At 40.1% G+C, this 22,014-nt stretch overlaps 1 protein-coding gene across 1 annotated transcript in view; it reads left to right on the top strand.

The window, feature by feature from the left end:
* Positions 1-22,014, top strand: part of CNTLN (centlein) — a 302,717-nt gene that overhangs the window by 246,706 nt on the left and 33,997 nt on the right. Inside the window, exons 22-24 of the mRNA XM_063455244.1 lie at positions 9,091-9,217; positions 13,295-13,432; positions 16,487-16,672. Of these exons, the coding sequence (XP_063311314.1) occupies positions 9,091-9,217; positions 13,295-13,432; positions 16,487-16,672 (451 nt within the window). The remainder of the gene's footprint in view (positions 1-9,090; positions 9,218-13,294; positions 13,433-16,486; positions 16,673-22,014) is intronic.

The raw sequence follows: 22,014 nt of genomic DNA, 5'->3' as shown, positions 1-22,014 counted from the left end.
ACCATAGGTTTATTACCTAAACTAGAACTTGTGGGCAATTGCATTGAAATGGAAATGTTTAGGCCAAAACTGCTTAATTTAGCTTTTATATCAGCTTGCATATTTTGGCCTAAGCTTGCAATTTCCTTGCGATTTCTCCACAAATCTCACTTTTGGTATTGATTCAACACTATGTGGTTTATTCACAAATCACTGAATGGCAGTGAATTGAAAACTGAATTGAAGAAGAAAAAAATAAGAAAAAAAATCTTCATCCTGGCTATAGCAACATGGGTTGGCTGGTTTACACAATATTTTGCAATTTGATTTTCAATTCCGTTCACTTCAGTGTTTAGTGAATAAACCTCTCTGTGTTCGAGAAGCATATCTCAAATACTGTGTGTTAAATTTCATAACTTAAGCTAAATTATTTGCTTTACTAGTTGCAATGTCAGGCAGAGATTTTGCAATTTATTTTTCTTGTAAATATTTCTAAAGGTATTCTTCACATTTCGCATTGCAGTTGTTTAAAAGAAAAAAAGATGCATGTATATTTTATAGCATCTGCATATCTGCCGTTTCCTTAAATAATAAGACATTATCAGATTATGCCAAAGATATCCTCTTGTATGGATCATTAAACTCTGTCTTTCACTACTGTTATACTAGTGATTATTACATAAAAGACAATTAGCACGAAAGTGCTAAACTTGTGTTCACTACAAAGGATGCCTATCTAGAATGTGTTCATATTGATTGATCTAAAATATCATGTTTTCTGGCTGTTCTTTTCCACGATATAAGGTTGTTGACGTCTCATGGAATAAAAGGGTTTGTTGGGGGGGCGGGGCCGGGCCGCCGAGCCAAGCGGTCGCAGGCAAGCACAGCTCCCGCACAAGCTACCCAATTTCACCTAAAAATCGACAATAAATCAGAAATCAACTACTACCAACCTCGACCCGCAAAGCACACGGGCTACCGGAGCCGGGGAGAGGCTTGCTCGCGGAGTTCTAGCCCCCCGGAGGAGGTGTACCCTGCAGCAACCAGCGGGTACCTGCCTGGCGGTGAGTGGAGTGGACGGCCGCCGCTCCACTATCCTGCCCAACGGAGCCCGGAACACACTGAGCGCAACGGCGGACCCGGTCCTGTTTCCCCCCCCCACCGGACCGGGGGGGTGATCCCGGTCCATGCTTTAAGCAACAAGCGGAGGAGCTAGCAGTACATCATGCAGGCCTCAGACACGCGGCAAAGATGGCGGAGGCCACGGGAGCGGTGATCGCATGGGGCCGACAGCAGAAACGATCTGGCATGGTACACAGAGTCGCCTGAACTCCAAGACCCACATTCTAAAGCAGCATTACAGTCCAGAGAATTACTGTTGCAGAACACACGCTTTTCAGCCCCACACGCGTGCACCAACATGCAACCTAGACTCGTGCACAAGATGGCGGAGACCAGCAGGACGACCTGCAGCCACCATCCGCTCTGGCACCCGAGGCATTTTCAGGTACGGGCACAGACACCCAGAAATACCCCTGACACCTATACCGCTACGTTGCTGAGAGGTCCGCACACGCTTAATCTGAGCTGGGTGCTCATCGGGAGGAATCCCCCCCCACAGCCTGCCATACACCCAGGGAGAAGCTAGGGGCCCGGCGGAACCCTGGGCCCACGGTCTTGAAGATGGGTCCAATGGCACACAGGCGCGAGTGCCCATCAAGGCCTCAGGCGGAAGACGAGTGACCCTCGAAAACAGCATAGCCAACACAGAGACTCTGGTCAGCAGCTTAACGACACCGAAAGCAAGCGGGACTCTGGGTCCTGATCTGGCCCCCTGTCACTGGACATGATGAGGACTAGCCCGAGTGGCAGACCACTGGTGGTATTTGCCCCTTCTCATGCTACCAATAGACCCCCTTGTGCCTGGCTTAGCATTTTACATATTTTTGCTCTAGCAGGAGATGTCGGGGCAGTGTTTTTGTCTTAGCTCAGAATCAACGTGTCCTGTTTCTGTTAATTATGCTATGTTTTAGCAGTGTGTTACCCTAGTCCAGATGACTGGAATGATTACCACAGAAACTAACCTATGCTACTTAATCGAAAAACATATACCTGTGTACTACTTGGCAGACCCCTCGGGTAGCCTAACATAATGTAACTTACCACCAAATGCTGTACCAGACCACATGCGATCTCGCTATACGTGCTCTTAACCTGTTACTAGCATTATTTGATGTATTGCATCTATTTCTAGCTTGCTTAAAATCGTCTTCACCGAACAAACCATAAGCGTAATTATCTTGTAACTCTTTTATTTGTTTAGTCTGTGTAACCTATACGGATAACTCTACTGTTAAACTTTCAAAAAAGAAAAAAAGAGGCTGTACACTTATGCAAACTGTATGTTTTACATGCATTAACCCATCACTTTTTTTTCTGTACTGAACCATCATATGCCTCAATAAAAACAAAGATTGACAAAAAAAAAAAAAAAGGGTTTGTTGGCATCTTGTTGGCATCTTTAAATTAGAAGATGTAATGCTTAGCAGTGTTAAAGAGGAAAATGACAAAAGCTACATAAGCTACGTCCCTTTTTTTTACAACAAATTCTAAGGCTCTTCTCTCCTTTCAGTGCCCACAGAGTCATCCAGGAAATGGTTGTGATTTCCAACCTAGAAATCATTCTCCTATAGCTTGTTGAGTCGTTTCTAATTTAAGTAATTGGAAAAGCATGAGGCTGAGCTTCTATGGTGACTTTTCCCATTAACTCACTTCCCCAGGATTTATACTATTATGTTTACTTGCCCCTATATCTATAGAACAATGATGTATTTGTGGAACATAGATTTAAATATATAAATCTAAAATGTTTCTGTTTCTCCAACTCCTTTGCAATGCTTGTTTCCCTGGTTTTCCCTAAACTTGATTGGATTGTGGTGTCATTTACTAAAATGTCTCTATAAATTTCAAAGATAATGGAGCATCTCATGATGCATCTCACAAGCTACAGGTAAATTCAATATTGTATTAAACATTATGAATTCCAAAGTAACAGTAGCCCTTTAATATTATGACATGGAGTAGAAGAGAGACTTACATTTATGATGAGCATGCGTTTGGTGAGTGTTCGTTTTAATACCTTTGCTGGGACAGCCATTTAAATGCTACTTTTGATATAACTCCGAAGTTTTATCTTCGCATAAGGACATCCAGCATCCGCTAAAACCCCACAGGAAAGCATTGATTCCATGCTTTCTTATGGGGAAGTCCCAATGCGCTTGCTGACGTTAGCGGAATCGGAGCTTGACTCAGTGCCGATGGACATCAGCGCTGGACTCAGGTCCGTTATCTGACACTGGACGTTCTCACGCTCTGCATGAGGACCTCCAGCATCAGATTTCCCCCCACAACAAAGCATTGATTCAGTGCTTTCCTATGGGGAGGTCTAATGCACACGAGCATATGCCTCGCATGCACATTTGACTCCACTAGTCGCGGGATGGAGGAGGGACATCGACACTGGGATGAGGTATGATGAGGATGAGGTATGAAAATACAGCCTGGCACTACAGTATCCCTTAATGATTATAGTAGCCCTAATGCCATGGTTTGGATATAATATTTAGATATTATTAGTTTGCTAACTAACTAATCTATGCTACAAATACTTTAATTTGAAGAAAAGCTTAAAAACATGTATTTAAATTGTTAATTAGTGTAACTGAAACACAGAACTTATATTTATTGTGCTAACTTTTTAACAACATTGTTTACAGCTTAATGTTAAAATAGCAAATTAGGCTGTGTATGCATAGGGGAGCTTTATCAAAGTGTCATGATCTATAAAGTCCTGCACAGTTGTAAAAATGAAGTGATCTCCAATGGAATGTGCCTGCTATTCTGCAAGTAGTCTGCGTTTAATGCATTTTCTTAGTTTAAAGTGTATCCAATTGTGGCCTCTAAATGTACCTAGACGGGGTATCCGCTAGTTTTCGCTGGTGTGGTCCAATGCAGGAAGACACCATTGTCTGGGGTTGCTGTATCTCTCATGCAGAGGGAATTTGCCAACATTTCGGATCTGGTCTGCCTTTATGCCCTAATGGGTGGGATCAATCTGATATGCAAATGTTTTTGGTCCCTCTGTTATGGCACATGTGAGTAAATACTTGACTAACCTATGGGTAAACTGCTGTGTTTTTGCCTGTTCTCAGTACTCACATTCTCTATCTGCGTATTTTGGGAGGCTGCAACTATTAACCACAACTAATTTAGTAACAAAGGCTTGTTACTAGCTCCCTCCTGTGGTTACTCTGAGTATTAAAAATAATAATGTATACACAAATACTTTCAGAGGGATTCAGTAAAGTTAGTATTCAAACTTTATTTTAATTTTAAGGTCCAAACAGTTGAACCGAAAAATTTCTCTAAATCCGCTATACTTTGATATTGGCTACTTTGGACTAAAAGGAACACTATAGTCCATTGACACCATTGATCCTGCTCTCCTTCTTCAAACTATTCACCTTCTTCAGACTCTCCAATCACTCAGTCTCTGTGACTCTGTCCTCTCGTGGTTTTCCTCTTATCTCTCCCAATGTTCATTCAATGTCTCCTTTTCTAATGATACCTCCTCCCCTCGTCCTGTCTCGATTGGAGTCCCCCAAGGCTCTTTCCTTGGTCCCCTTCTATTTTCTCTTTATACTGCCTCTCTTGGCAAACTTATTACTTCATTTGGATTCCAATACCACCTGTATGCTGATGACACCCAGATATATCTCTCCTCCCTGAACCTCTCCCCTGCGGTCCTGCAACGTGTCACTGCTTCCCTTTCTTCCATCTCTGACTGGATGTCCTCCTGCTTTCTGAAACTCAATCTCTCTAAAACTGAGCTGCTTGTCTTTCCTCTTCTTAATACTGATCCTCCTCTTTCGCCCTTCCTTCAAGTTAGTGTTATCCACATAAGTCCATCCTTGCAATCACGCTGTCTTGGTGTCCTACTTGATTCTGGCCTCACCTTTGAGCTTCACATCCAGTATGTTGCCAAATCCTGTAGATTCCATCTTAAAAACATAGCCCGCATCCGCCCCTTTCTTACGCAAGATGCTACCAAGTAGCTTGTCCATGCTCTAGTAATTTCCTGCATGGATTATTGTAACCCTCTTCTAATTGGTCTTCCCAAAAACTCTATTGCCCCGCTACAGTCTGTAATGAATGCTGCCACCAGACTGATTTTCCTCTCTAGTCAGTCCTCTCACACCTCACCCCTCTGTCAGTCCTTACATTGGTTTCCTGTATCCTATGGGAGTTAATTCAAAGTGCTAACCCATACCTATAAAGCACTGAACAAGTCTAGCCCCTCTTATATCTCTTCACACATCCATAGGTATGCCCCTTCTTGGTCTCTCCGCTCTGCTTGTGACCTTTTCCTGTCCGCTGCTCGCACCTGTACGGCCAACTCACGCTTGCAGAACTTGCATATCTATTTTGACGTAACTTTGCTGCTACCAAAGAAATAGTCTGTATAGCTCTAATAAATCAAGCTTAAGGACTGAAAGGAGGGATGGAAATAGAGGCTCATATGACATGGTATGGTAGATGCAAACTGCGGGTAAATTAGTTGTTTCAAAATCTACAACGTAACAGTTTCATTTTATAACAGGTTTAGACTATATGTCACATAGCACTCCTCTTTAAACTTTGTCAGCATAAAAAAAGATTTTTTTAAACCAAATATTAATACACAAAAATGTCTCTCTCTTGTACTAGAGAGCGTAACAAAAGCCATGTGTTTGAAATGGTTCACAATATAACAGTAGTCATTGTATCCTAAATTGCTGATCCGTCTTCTGGTGGAAAAGTCGGCTCTGTCCTGCTGTGGAGTGTGCTTGGCCTTCTCTCCTGTCTACATGAGAATCCACCTGTCAAAGCATAGCAGCCTGGCCCTCTCTGGTCTAGATGACAGTAACTGCAGAGAGCCCAGCAGGGTGAATTATGTCACCGTGCTACCAGAAAGGTTATAGTGTTTTACCATTCAGATTGCAAACAATGAAAATGTTTTTTCAAAATGGCTCTTCCTAATTAACATAAATTATGTTGATATGTATTAAGAGTAATTACCATGTATGCAGTTATTCCACTGTGTCTCTTACTGCTAAATATATTTTTTCTTGATATAGTTATTATTTATTACATTTTCCACCAATTTTTCTGTTTAATTTGTTTGATTTCTTCTTGCATGTTTGCACATCTTTGAAATGAGAGATGATTGTATGTTTTTAAAGACTCACCTTTGACACCTACATAATCACACCAACCTTGACACTTACACATAATAAACCCTACAGAGCAATCTTTTTACCACATGGAGGGTGGGAGGGTGGGAGGGCGGATTCCTGTAAGCACATAGTGATGTAGAGTTACTGCAGGCAAGATTAAGAGGCAAATATATAATAAGTGGAATTAGAAAGGTAATCCTAGCACAACAGTAAAATCCCAGGTTTTAAATTGTGCATTGTAAATTCTGTAGTTCAGAAGTTCTGATTGCATAGGTGCTCTTCTAGAGTGCTAGAGTCCAGTCCACTTTTATAACTGGTTAATAGTCAATGCACAAACATTTAAGCACAATACGGGAGCATGGATGGAACAAGCATTACCATGTGGAAACAGCAGCCTGCCTTAGGAAGTGAACATTTTTACCGTATATGTTTTGGAAATTGACATTTTTTTCCTGCATGTTTGTTCAGAAAAATAATTACAGATCAAATTGTGGCATAGTTATGATGTAGTGTTATAGCTATAACAGGAAAGGCATTGTCACAACAAAAATGTCAAAACATGTACAAAAATATTAGTGTTACAATAAGGAAAAGAATGGAGAAAAGGGACATTAAAGGAGGAGGGGAGGGGAGGGCAGATAGGTTCTTCTAATCAGACATATCTGCTTTATTTCGGTTTCCCCTCTAAGCAAGACGGGCCTATGTTAAAAACAAAGTCCAGGAAAAAAAAGAACAAAATTTACCTCCTGTGGTTGAGCCAATAACCAAGAAAGGCATTGATAGTCATTTACCGGACCAAAGGTCTGTTTGGATCCAGGAAGTGCCTCCAGTGCAATAGGGACACTGCACCCAGATCACTTCAATAAGCTGAAGTGGTCTGGGTGCCTATAGGGTCCATTTTATCACTGGGCTCAAGATAGAGGGGATAATTTAATTTAACAGAACCAAGAGTGGGTTATTTTTTTTATTTTTTTGCATGAATCCCCGTACAGAGTGAAACAAGAGTCAGAATCCACTCACTATATTACAGTGCTTCAGAGTTCTGCCAATGACGTAGCAACAGAGCTTTTGCAGAGTTTATTCAGTGGTTACTAATGGATATTTAGTAAAAATACATTAAACAATGTGATCTCAAATTAACTGGTGAATGAGCGGGAGTTTAGGATTGAGGTGGGAGGGGTATTAGCAGGACATTTCATTATGTAATCTTGGAATGACCAGAATGGTCTAATCCAGAGGAATATGTAATGGAGTCCAATCTGGCTCCTGCACCAATGTGTAAGGAGCTTGCATGCAGTTCCCTAATTCTCACTAGACCGAGAACAAGGGTGGGTGACATTCTACCTTTGTGTTGCCATCAAATGTGGGTGGAGACAGACCCCCTCTTTACGAGAAAGGAAGAGGGGATCTATGTGTTTGGGCCAGGAGCTACAATTGTAAGGAGAAAATTACATTTTCCTGAATCAGATTTTGGAGGCGGAATGTTTCTAATTTTAGGCAAATATTATAAAGAATACCCTTGTTATGCAACCTGAGATCACTAACATAAGGGTGGGAATGTTACTGAAAAGGGTAATTTCACCCAAATTGTCTGTATTATATGTGTTCCTCAATAAAATTATGTTATAGCTCAGGGGTAGGCAACCTTTTAGCAGCACTGTGCCAAAATAGGATTGTGATGTGCCGTAGTGTGCCGGTTCTATTTTTTTTTAAATTGAGGTGTGTATGTTGCAGTATTCTGCTTGTGTTATTTATACTGTAGTTGCTTTGTATCATTGTATTTGTGCAAATATGAGCTATTATATTGTATATGTTCATTAGTAGTTTGTGGTATCGTGTATGATACCTATGAATGTGGCCTGTGTATGGGGGCTGTTTGTGGAATTGTGTGTGTGGATGGATATGTCACATTGTGTATTTGGTAGTGTTTGTATGTGTGGGGCTGTTTGGGTTATTGCATGTGAGTGACTGCTTGTGGAGTTGTGTGCATGTATGTGGATTGTTAGTGGTGGTACGTTTGTGCGGATTGTGCATGTGTTTGTGTGTGGGCTTGTTGGTATTATTTGTATGAGAGGAGGGTTATTCTGTATTTCTGTGTATAGCTAGCAGTGTGGGTGGCTTCTGTGGGGACCAGGCTGGCCAGGTCCAGGTCCAGGACAGGAGCTGCAGCTGCAGGCTGCTCTACTCCATTGTGGATTCCCATTCACAAGTGCTGGAATGAAGTGATCTGAGATCACGTCCTCTACGTGCTGCAATGCATAAATTGAGGCTTGTCCTTCACAGCCTTTTCGTATTAGCAGATATATGAAGTTTCACTGGGACTCCTGATAGGCCAGATCCTGTTTGGCTCTAGCAGCCTTGAGTGCCATGCAAAGACCCCTCTAGTGCCATGCATGGCACACATTCCATAGGTTGCCTACCCCTGTTATAGCTTCTTGGGTGCACATTGAGTCCTGCAGCACTGTTTCCCATTTCTCTCTGTTTTATACTGAAGCCTTTGGTGTGTTTTTTGCTTGTTTGGTGTTGTTTTGTTTTTTAAATTTTTATTTAGATTGCAACTTTGTTGGAAAACTGTCAGTTTGGTACAGGGCCATGCCTCTCTACCCTGCTCTCATTCAGTCTGTAACTCTTCATAACTACTAGAGTATACTGTAGTGCAGTTTAATAATAGCAACAATAAAATAGCCGCATTGTACTATATCAGAATGTTTGTTTTTGCATTTTAAAACACCTGGTTTTACTGATGGCGAGACTTTACAGATTCAGTACTCTTCTTCGTTTGGAATGACTGTAAATCTGAATTGTATAGTAGTAACCTGAGCCTTTCTCTCTCAAGGGTTGCTCGGATGGAAAGGGATGTCAACATGAAAAGGCATTTGATAGAGGATCTAAAAACACGTCTGAAAACCTACCAGGAAAACGAGAGACCTGGCAAAGAAATGTTAGAAAGTCTTGAAAGGAAGGTAATGCACTCTGTTTATTTATTCCCTTAACCTATTATTCACAGTATCGACTTGGAACGTTGTACAGTATATTGCATATGTTACATAATAATACACCAGAGGCCAGATAAAATCTTCCCATGGATGACATTACCTTGATAGCAAAACAGCTCATAATATTATTTATCTGAATTACAGCTCGTGGTAAGGTTTGTTTTATGTTAAAACACAATGATAAAGCCCTGAACAGTAAATTGGACTAAAAATATATTTAATCTTACATCATCATTATTATTATTATTGGTATTTATATGGCACCAACTTATTCCGCGTCGCTTAACAATATTATGAAAGGGGGAGATTTAACAATAAATGAGACATTTACAAAATTATACGGAAACAATAGGCAGATGAGGACCGTGCCCAAACGAGCTTACAACCTTACATATACAAAATGTATAAAAAATTACATATACAAAATGTAATGTACATGTTATTGCAGTAGTGCCAAAATGTTATATAAATGTAAAAAAATATTTTCTTTCTATTTATTTTATGGTTTGCTGCATATAGAATCTTAGCACGCTTTATTTTACATTTTAAGACTAGACTGCAATATTTCCAGCTTTATGCTGAAGACTATGAACACAAGGAGGGTTTAAAATTACATTGATGTGCAATTTGATATGAAACTTTTTAGTGAAACAGGAAATTTACCTTTAATGGTTGTACCTCCGTCGGAGATAGCCGAACATTATGGAGCTTTGCAGTTTTATTATTTTCTAATTCAAGGTGTCATAACACGGGATCTTCACACGGGCAAATGCTTTGTCAAAGCGAGTTCTGGAAGGTTAGAGCTCTGCGCAAGCAACAGATAACTTTCAAACGTTTCAAATTATGCCTTCCAAGGCTTAATGATCATTCATCTATCCTGTGGCTGCATTTCTATATTCAGTTCCTCTGCTGGTTTACTTGCATGGATAGGCAGGGCAAGGAGAACCATTTTTAATGTTTACTCTGTCCTATGCTACCAATTAAACAGTTATTGGTGAGTATTCTTTTGCTTAGTTGTGTTACTGCAGTGGCACTACACCTGCTCCTGTGTCCACCCTGTGTGTCTCCCAGGACACAGAGAGAGAGTTCTTCAGGTTTCCTATGTATAGCATTTGTAATTGGTCACAGGCCTTTTAAGAAATGCGTAGTTTACTAAAGGCTCCTATTTTAGCCTTAACTTGCCCATTGGTTGTTTCTGTTGTGTTCACAGTACTTTTGTTGGACTTCCCTGTTCTTTAACCCCTTAAGGACCAAACTTCTGGAATAAAAGGGAATCATGACATGTCACACATGTCATGTGTCCTTAAGGGGTTAATGAAGCTAAGGACATAAGATGATTTTGAAACAATCTTTTTATGCCTTTATTTTATGGTTAATCGCTACAGCAGCTGCTTTTCAATGGCTCATAATTCCCGCCTAGTAACCATTGATAACTAGTTAATTTTTACTTGTGTGTCTCAGCCACAGGGAAGATTTTCGAGCTCTGCCTGCCTACTCTACAGTTGCTGTAGCTGTGTGTCCTGCAGTCCAGTCAGTGCTATTAACCTCCCCTCTGCCTGCTTGCTTTCGGATTGACAGGTCTTCAGGTTTTTAACTTGAGTTTCCGGATTTTTCTCTGGGATAGGAAACAGACCTGCTGGGCATCACTATGTCCGTTAAGGATGAGAGTGGTTGTACTGATATAAGGGATACTTTTAAAGCAGGCATACTTTATATTTTTCCTGTTTGGAGTTATTGTGTGCAGGGTATGATGTCTGCTCTTGATAACCGTTGTCCTTGCATTTTGGTGATGCTCCTGCTGCAACTGGGTTTCTGGCCCAAAGGTTTACCATACCACAACTGCCCATATGGAGTCCATCATTGCCCATCTGCCCATCTCATCACAAAACGTTCTCTTGGTCAGTCTCTAGAATCCTGTGTGGGCTCTCAGGCTCCTCCCTCTGTGAAGTTAGCTCTTAAGAGTATTCTGACCAGGACTCTTTTATCTCAAACGTATTGCAAGCTTTTGTGTGATCTCTGTTTGTTTTCCATTTAAAGTACATATGATCACTTTTGCTGCAGGTGTGACAAACATTAAAGGAACACTATAGTCACCTAAATTACTTTAGCTAAATGAAGCAGTTTTGGTGTATAGATCATTCCCCTGCAATTCCCCTGCAATTTCACTGCTCAATTCACTGTCATTGAGCAGTCAAATCACTTTATTTCTGTTTATGCAGCCTGAGCCACACCTCCCCTGGCTAAGATTGACAGAGCCTGCATGAAAAAAAAAACTGGTTTCACTTTCAAACAGATGTAATTTACCTTAAATAATTGTATCTCAATTTCTAAATTGAACTTTAATCACATACATGAAGCTCTTGCAGGGTCTAGCAAGCTATTAACATGGCAGGGGATAAGACAATCTTAATGAAACAGAACTTGCAATAAAGAAAGCCTAAATAGGGCTCTCTTTACAGGAAGTGTTTATGGAAGGCTGTGCAAGTCACATGCAGGAAGGTGTGACTAGGGTTCATAAACAAAGGGATTTAACTCCTAAATGGCAGAGGATTGAGCAGTGAGGCTGCAGGGGCATGTTCTATACACCAAAACTGCTTCATTAAGCTAAAGTTGTTCAGGTGACTATAGTGTCCCTTTAAGAGTCCTAGATCATCTAAAAGTACGAAGTACCTGAGGTCCTTTTGGACAATGTGTCTTGAGCATGCTGCTTTATAACCTGTGTGTTAGATGCTTCCATTGGTGTACTGAGACTTTTGTGCCATTAATTCTTCTCTTCAGATCCTCCTGCATAGAGCCCAATTCCGACGATTCTCTTTTCAAATATTTCTCACAGGCAATACTGTAAGTCAGGCACATGTCACAAGTCTTGCCCTTATTTATTTGTTTATTTATTTATGTAATTCTTTATTTTATCATGACACAACGAATTGCATACACAGTTTGGTACCATATGACATTGGTTTACATCATTCGACAAGGTATAACATGGTTCAGCATAATCGTTCACCTGACATGCAGTAGGGTTACTACTATCTCATTGTACCCACATTCACTTAAGTGTACTACGCGGCTGTTATAGAGTGGCCTACAGCGCTTGATGCCTGATCCTAGCAACCCTCTTGTTGTCCTGTTGATGTAGTGTATCGTGCTTGTCCTGCCTTTGGTAGGTCCCCTGTGTTGCGACTGTGCGGCTGTTACTTTTTCCTTGTATTGAATGTTTGCGTGCCTCATATGTCTGCTCCCTTGGATGTGTTACGTTGGTCAGCTATTTTGTTATATCCAAATAGAGTCAAAGAAAATAAGAAAGCTAGAGGATAGGTTAGAAGTGTCTTGCCCTTATTAAGGGTGCCCCGCTCCACCAGGCAAGTTGACCTAGGCACCACTAGATCAAGTTTGATATTGAATGCAATGCTGTAATTAGTCTGGCAAAGTGTGACTGGGAAATCTCACCAAATGTGACACATTGTATGGAGGTTATAGGTCTCATTGCAGTGTCCTTGGACCCAACACCCTTTGCTGAATTTTATCTTCATCGCCTACAACTATCCTTCTTCTGGCAGTGGAATGGGGACATTGCAGAGCTCTCTGAGACTATTTAGGTTAGGTTGTGTTTTCACAGATGGGATTCCCTCCCTTTCTGACCCAAGGTTGCTCCAGACTATATTCCATATTAGCCAATTGATTTGTCCTGTAACCCAACAGTTGAGTCTGTATCTGGTTTCTTCTCAGGGTATTGATGACGGATGGATGTGCTAGTACCCGGATCTGTGTTTTTCTTTTCTGCTAGATTCCTCCTCTTCTACTTGGCAGAAACAGGAAAGAAAATGTATCTGCAAAGCTTCTTGAATTGCGGATTGCTTCTCTGTCTCCAGTTGGGTGATGTAATATTACATCACATTATATAGTAATGGATTCTCGTGGACCATGATCACACAGATTCCAATTCTGTTAAGATAAATTTTGCTTTTGTCTAATATTTTTAAATATGTTCCATTACTTAACTATTTTAGTCATTATTAATCTTACATTGTGATTATTCTCTAGGTGAAAGCATTAACAGAGGAATGTTCTCACAAGAAGACCTCAATTGATTCGTTAAAGCAAAGACTTAGTGTAGTTACAAAAGAAAAGACCCAGTATGACCAAATGTACCACAAAGCCAAAGATGATCTAGAAAGGAAGGTATGTAGTACTGGTATTAGAATTTAATAATCTTTGTAAAACATGTATCCAATTATTGCTTTTATCTGATTAGACATTGTAGCAGGATATCCTGCTCCTAAAATATACCCTGCTACTATGTCTGATTCGACAGAATACATTTTTTATTTTATATATATATATATATATATATAACACCAAGGATTTATCTTGGTTTATATAACTCTTGTATTTCCAAGGTGCTCACCCACGCTGAATATACATAACCCAATAAATGGTAGCACTTACTGGACTTCACACTGTGGTTTAATGTGTCAAATCAATACATGACACAACAACTCAAAGATCAATGTTTTAATCCTATAGGGTCATTGTCAAGATGAACATAAAACCATAAATGTGCATATATATTAGCAATCAATTACAACATCATAATGACACTCACCAATGATGCCGCCTGTTGCGTCCCTCAACCCGGAAGAGATGTCTGTGAAACAAAATATCGTAGGTCCAAATGGGAAGGGGAAGCCCTTAAAAAATTAACAAATGCATGTAGGTAACATCTCTGATAAAGGAACGCAGTTGGTATCCACAGTCAACATTGTTACTAAATATGACTTCCTCAAGGACTCCATGATCTGTAATCAGTAAAACAACAAAACCTTACAATCAGGATATAAATAATAAAAGTGTAGTTACAAAAGAAAAGACACAGTATGACCATATGTTCCACAACATCAACGATGATCTAGAAACAACATATTTAATACTCTAGTTTTTTTTTTTAAGTCAGTTTTGTGAAACATGTATGTATGATAATAACAACAAACAATCTCAGTGTATCACTATAGTCCAGTGTGAATTGGTATTGATAATGTTGAACTGAATTTTTGCATTATTAATGCAGCAGAGGAAAATCACAAACGATTGGACAGTAAACTTTGGATGGTGCCCATAACGTCTTTAGCAGCCTGACCTTTACACTGAGCTGTAGTGTTTATGGTGCTTGGGAAGACTTTTTAAAATGCCTTGCACATGTTTTCTCTGAGAAATCCATTGAATGCAAACCATTATGTTTGGAGATACTAAAGCTTGGGGGTGCATAGTTTCTGTTTGGTACAACACGTGCATTACACACTACATACAGTGAGGGAAAAAAGTATTTGATCCCCTGCTGATTCTGAATGTTTGCCCACTGACAAAGAAATGATCGGTCTATAATTTTATTGGTAGGTGTATTGTAACAGTGAGAGACAGAATAACAAAAATAAAAAATCCAGAAAAACGCATGTCAAAAAAGTTATAAATTGATTTGCATGTCAATGAGTGAAATTAGTGTATGACCCCTTCGACTTAGTACTTGGTGGCAAAACCCTTGGTGGCAATCACAGAGGTCAGACGTTTCTTGTAGTTGGCCACCATGTTTGCACACATCTCAGGAGGAATTTTGTCCCACTCCTCTTTGCAGATCCTCTCCAAGTCATTAACGTTTCGAGGCTGACGTTTGGCAACTCGAACCTTCAGCTCCCTCCACAGATTTCCTATGGGATTAAGGTCTGGAGACTGGCTAGGCCACTCCAGGACCTTAATGTGCTTCTTCTTGAGCCACTCCTTTTTTGCCTTGGCTGTGTGTTTTGTCATTGTCATGCTGGAATACTCATCCACGACCCATTTTCAATGCCCTGGCTGAGATTTGATGGTACATGGCCCCATCCATTGTCCCTTTCATGGGATGCAGCTGTCCAGTCCACTTAGCAGAAAAACACCTCCAAAGCATAATGTTCCACCTCCATGTTTGATGGTGGGGATGGTGTTCTTGGGGTCATAGGCAGCATTCCTCCTCCTCCAAACATGGCGAGTTGAGTTGATGCCAAAGAGCTCAATTTTGGTCTCATCTGACCACAACACTTTCACCCAGTTGTCCTCTGAATCATTCAGATGTTCATTGGCAAACTTCAGACAGCCTGTACATGTGCTTTCTTGAGCAGGGGGACCTTGCGGGTGCTGCAGGATTTCAGTCCTTCACGGCGTAGTGTGTTACCAATTGTTTTCTTGGTCCTAGCTGCCTTGAGATCATTAACAAGATCCTCCCGTGTAGTTCTGGGCTGATTCCTCACCATTCTCATGATCATTGAAACTCCACATGGTGAGATTTTGCATAGAGCACCAGACCGAGGGAGAATGACCGTTATTTTGTGTTTCTTCCATTTGCGAACAATCGCACCAACTACTGTCACCTTCTCGCCAATCTGCTTGGCGATGGTCTTGTAGCCCATTCCAGCCTTGTGTAGGTCTACAATCTTGTCCCTGACAAGCTCTTTGGTCTTGGCCATGGTGGAGAGTTTGGAATCTGGTTGATTGATTTCTTCTGTGGACAAGTGTCTTTTATACAGGTAATAAACTGAGATTAGGAGCTTGTTACCTGTATAAAAGATACCTTGGAGCCAGAAATCTTGCTGATTGATAGGGGATCAAATACTTATTTTACTCATTGACATGCAAATCAATATATAACTTTTTTTTTTACATGTGCTTTGCTGTATTTTTTTTGTTTGTTATTCTATCTCTCACTGTTAAAATACACCTAACATTAAAATTATAGACTGATCCTTTCTTTGTCAGTGGAAAAACGTTCAATATCAGCAGGGGATCGAATACTTTTTTCCCTTACTGTAGCATCGTTCTGCAACATAAAACTGTGAGTACTGAGAGATTCACAGGAAAAGTGCAGTACATAATGATGCGTTAGCAGTTGCCTGTTACTTTATCCACATGCTATGCATATATGACATTAGAGAAAGATACAGACTGATATTCACAAGTTGATAGAAAAGATTGTTGTTAAATTACAGTCCTCCATTTACATGCATTCTTTCTCTTAGAGGAGGAATATTATAGTTGTGTAACGTTTCCACCAAAATCCCTCATTAACCCTCCTATTCAAAATCATTTATAAGCTGTTTGTGCCATCCGTTCTGCAGCAGGGTCTGCTTCTTTATGATCTTGAAGTTAATGTATAACCACATAGTTCACTGTATAGAATTTCGGTTACAATATTGTTCCGTTCTGTCGCAGAGTCTAAGAATCAGTGATCTGGAAGCAAAAGTGACAGAAGCGGAACGCTCCTTATCCGAACTGGAAAGCACGGCAACTCAGCAGCTCCACAATTTAGCAATGCAAAGTGAACAAGCAATGGAAGTGGTGCAGAATAAACTACTACATGTAAACAGAAGAGTGGATGAGCTTGTCACATTTGTGAAGGTATAATGTTCATGCTTCATCAGTCATAAAAAAGAAACCCTTCTGTTTGTCTGCTTTCTTGATATCCTGCTATTTTTAAAGCAGATCCGTCATCTGAAAGGAGGAAGTTTAAAAAAAAAAAAAAGCTTTACGTTAATCAATAGAGCATAGGAAGCTGTCTGTATGTTGCATTAACATATTTTAAATGATTCAGCTATTCTTTGAAATATTTTCAATAGCACATTTGCTCTTGTATATCCTGTCGCCTAAGCTTACAACAGAATACCTGCTGGTGGCTGCCCACAATTTGCTTAGGAAAATGTCACAGCATGTCTTATGGAAGCTGTAAATGTAAAGATTTTAGTTTTTAACAAAAAAATAATAATAATCCTGATTAAAGTGAGAAAGAGGAGTTTCAGGGGAAAAGGTTCCAGAAAAGGGAATTGTGTTTTGGTGCACGAATGAAGAATAAGAACACGTGAGACATTGCGTGCAAATAGTGGTGCTTTTTTAAATGGTAAGCTTAACCCATTTGGTTTTATGTTGCTTTATAGTCTTTATCAGATGAATAAAGCTGTCTTACCTTTTTTTTTAATAGTCATTGAACCCTTTGCTTAGAATTCAGTTCTTTCAATGCCAGAGACTTAATGACAGATAATGTACAACAGAGCGAGTTATTGTGAAAGTAGGCATGTCTACCATTTTTAGATGTCGTCTGCAGCAAACTTCTTAAACTTCAGTTAGATCACTTTCTGATTTGATTCAGGTGGTGCATGAGTAAGCACACACACACACACACACACACACGCGAGTTGCCAAAAGTGTTTTCTCACAGAATCACTTCTCATTTCTGCCTTCATGTCCTTGGTGCTAGAATTGCCAATATATTGTAGTCTAGTATGTCGACAACAGCAGTGCCACACTAATTTCCAGCACAATTTAGATGTTTGTTCATTTGAATTGTTTGTTTTAATTTATTTTACTATTTCATAATGTTAAAAATGCATCCTTTCAAACAAATAGCACAAATGAACCTCATTATGTAGGGGGATATCTACGCTTGGAGTTCTCTCTTTAGGAGTCTGTATATAAACATGATTGATGACTTTACTCCTCAAAAAGATTCCCTTCAACTCCCTGCCATCCTACTCCTTAATGGAGGTGTATCTATAATCCCATTGCTTTTTAATTACTAATGTTTTCTTCTTGTATCTCACGAACATATTACAAGGTTAATGAGGAGGGATAGGCAGAATTATTTCAGAAGGATTTAGTAGATGCATTCATGCAAATTAGCATGTTAAGGGGTAAGTGTCCTTGACTGGCTGGTACATAATAGAATGCAACTTGTGTTTCCAGTAAGGGAACATATTCCGTGCCTTTAGATCATTTTTACGCAAATCAAAACAAAGAGCATCAAACATACACTGACAAGCATATTTTTTGGAAAGTGTTTGCAAATGGTTGTACGGGCCACAAAGGAATTTAGATATCAGATGAAGTCCACTGTGCTTTGATGAATTTTAGACACTTTTCCTGTAATAAAAAGAGCATTTGTGTAATTTATAGGCGATACCGAGATGTCTCCTTCTGTCACATAAAATTTTTTATCTTGCTCTGTTAGGCATGACAGAGCCACTCATCTATGCTGTGTTATCACCAGCATTATTCAACATGACATCTCGCAGACCCATGAGGGATCTCACATTTTACTTTATCAGTAAGCTGTGACTATCTACCTCTGTGCCCTGAGGCGAGCAAAGGCAATGTTTTCAGCATTCAATTATACCCAGAATGAACTTTGTACATTTCACTTGCATATCTGAGATATTGATAAGGCTATGTGTAAAAAAAAAAAAACGCTAACTAAGATTGCATACTCATAGTAAGGCAGGATTTTTAAGAGTCTCTGCAGCAAATACTTGTGTGCCACTTGTGTTTGAAAATTACTTTTATTACTTGTGAATTGGGTGAAAGAAGAAGTAGGCAAGTGCAAAGAAAAGCTATTTTATAGAAGGAGTAGCTGTCATTTATCATCTTAAACATGTAATTAAGCTATAATACAAATTCAGCTTCGACATTAACATTAAAAGTCAAGAAGCATTTAGTAATGCTTACATAGGAGAGGACATCTAGCATTTAATGAAGACTAATTAAAAGCTTGCTAATTTGATGGAAAGCATTTTATGCTAGGATATTGTAGTTGACTCTGGACTTCAAAATTTGCAGTGGAATGTTTACAGGTGGCCCTTTCATGTTTTAGTATCGCAATGACCTCGTCCACAGTCGGGACCTTCCAGAAATGTTTTTGGCTTTCTGATGGGGTTTTTTTCTTTCTGAAATTGGTGTGGAAGAACTAATTGACCTCAACAACTTTTAAACACTGTTGGGAAGAATTGCATCTGACTGCAATTCAAGCATAATTGCCCAACATTAGTGATGTCCCGAACGGTTCGCTGGCGAATAGTTCCTGGCGAACATAGCGTGTTCGCTTTCGCTGCGGACGGCGAACATATGCGATGTTTGGTCCGCCCCCTATTCATTATCATTGAGTAAACTTTGACCTGTACCTGTACCTCACAGTCAGCAGACACATTCCAGCCATTCCAGCCAATCAGCAGCAGACCCTCCCACCTCCTAGACAGCATACAATTTAGATTAATTCTGAAGCTGCATTCATTTTTTATTTTTTTTAATTTTTTTTGTGTGTTTATTATACATTATCCTCGATAGCCAGTAACCTGTGTTTATTATAGATTATCCCCCCATAGCCAGTAACCTGTGTTTATTATACATTATCCCCCCATAGCCAGTAACCTGTGTTTGGGGGGGGGGAACTAATGTCCTCCCCCCTGGCCCCCCACCCCTGAGCGGTGGGTTGGGGCCCTAAACACATATTGGGGGGGGACCTAATGTCCTCCCCCCTGGCCCTCATCCCTGAGCGGTGGGTGGGGGCCCTAAACAAAAGTAAGGGGGGGGAGGACCTAATGTCCTCCCCCATGGCCCCCACCCCTGAGCGGTGGGTGGGGGCCCTAAACACAAATTGGGGGGGAGCTAATGTCCTCCCCCCTGGCCCCCACCCCTGAGCGGGGGACATTAGGTCCCCCCCCAATTTGTGTTTAGGGCCCCCACCCACCGCTCAGGGGTGGGGGTCAGGGGGGAGGACATTAGGTCCCCCCCAATTTGTGTTTAGGGCCCCCACCCACCGCTCAGGGGTGGGGGCCAGGGGGGGCAGTAGGTCCTCCCCCCTTACTTTTGTTTAGGGCCCCCACCCACTGCTCAGGGGTGGGTGGCCAGGGGGGAGGACATTAGGTCCCCCCCCAATTTGTATTTAGGGCCCCCACCCACCGCTCAGGTGGGTGGGGGCCCATCACTATTGTGGCCAGAAAGAGTCCCTGTGGGTTTTAAAATTCGCCTGCCTATTGAAGTCCCTTGCGGTTCGCCGGGTTTGCCCGTTCGTGAACATTTGCGGAAGTTCGCGTTCGCGAACGGAAAATTTCATGTTCGCGACATCACTACCCAACATCAGTGCGTACTTTCATTAATGCTCTTGTTGCTGAATGGAAGCAACTCTCTTAAACTAAATTTCAATGTGCAGTGGAAAGTCTTCCCAGAAGAGTGGAGATTATTGTAGCAGCAGAGGGGGCCCAACTCCTTTTTAATGTCTTTAATTCTAGAAAGGGATGTTAAGACACAGGCATCCATGTATGTTTGGCCATGTGATGTTTGTATTTCTTTATGGTTGTATGCACCCACATACATATAATACTAAGAAACCAAAACCCGGTAATCTTCAGTGCAATCATTCATTGATGCTGCAGTATAATTAAAGTAATAGCATTTCCTATTTAAATAATATTGTTTCATCTTTGTAGAATTAAGATATCACTTTTTAAAATGATGTATATTTCTAACATCATCTTAACATCATAATTTCACTAGGAACATTAAACACCATTCCCAATTAGACTGTACATTTGATTATGGTAATTTGTGACATATAGAGTCATCACAGATGTCATGTCTCCTGGCCTTAGACCCCTTCTTTGTTTGTTTAATCCTAGGTATTATGCTTCATATATAAATCACCACATATTGGCTGTATAGCTGTGTTGATGTAGGCTGTGGATAGCTGCCACAATATTGACCCCCTACATGTGTTTTCCCTTGAAGTTTGTTTTGCGAAGACCTGAAAACCTGACTACTTTCTAGTATATTTTTATATTTCTGCTTATTATACCTGGCCGAGCACCAGGGCATGTTAAGTCAGCTTTTGAGACATTCGTTCAACTCCTCTTCAAGTATATATAGTATATTTTTTATTTTATTTTGTTTTCCTGATTGATGCATCTGGGCATATTTCTTTTTTTTCAGATCTCACTATTACCAAAAAATAGGACTTTTTAAATCCACACACCAGCACTAATGCTTCTTTTAATGCTAATTGATTAGGAAAGCAATAACCGAGAAACAGACACAATGTTTCTGTTGAATAAACCAATAGCTTTCTTGTAAATTATTCTTTGTCTGGATGTCTAAGTGTCCTACGAAGAGGATAATAGAAACCTACTGTCACCTTTAAAAGACAGAGACAACACTTTTATTAAGAAACGCAAACAGATGATGGTTCAGGAGAGATATTGGTAATAAATTAGCTTAATCTCCATCAGGATTACTTTTCAGCTGGGATTTAGGCAAATTGAATCAGAGGCTTGAGCAGTGACAGTGAATATCTGTTAGGCTGTAAACAGAATAATAGACTCTGTGGATGTTAATGAATGAAGCGAGTTGCTGAACTCTCACTGTTCTGGAGTGGCATATGATTATTGATGCATACATCAAGAGAAGAACATAATGTACAGTAGATATCCTAATGGCCTGGATCTTGCATTTTAACCCTTTAACTAAAGCAGTTAAAATGTTTTACAAAACTGAATACTTTGCTCCCGCCACAATGCTGTTTTATAATCAATCTGAACTAATTACGTACTGAAAATTTATAAATGAAATAAAACCGTGTGTACAGATAAGATTGCAAAATATTTACTTGTCCTTAAGGCAATATTGTAGTCCTAAAAGACAAAATTAAAATATGGTATATAATATCATTGATCCTTTGGGGTTAAGCTCATTCTAGTGCTAGACAAATAGGTAGACTGTCGGAATATTAATCATGTAATAAAAGCTAGTTGGTAAAAAAAATAATTTTGTAGGCTCACTCATACCATTCCATCATTTTAGAACAAAAATTAAAAAGGAATACTATGTAAAGCAGTTACAGTGGATTCTTGTATTTAGAGTAAAGACAATATAGTCCTATTATTGTCATTGATCAATATAGTCAATAAAACCATATAAAGTGT

This window comes from Pelobates fuscus, chromosome 5, assembly GCF_036172605.1.
Source record: "Pelobates fuscus isolate aPelFus1 chromosome 5, aPelFus1.pri, whole genome shotgun sequence".
NCBI classification, from domain to species: Eukaryota; Metazoa; Chordata; class Amphibia; order Anura; family Pelobatidae; genus Pelobates; species Pelobates fuscus.
This window is presented reverse-complemented; position numbering and strand designations above follow the sequence as displayed.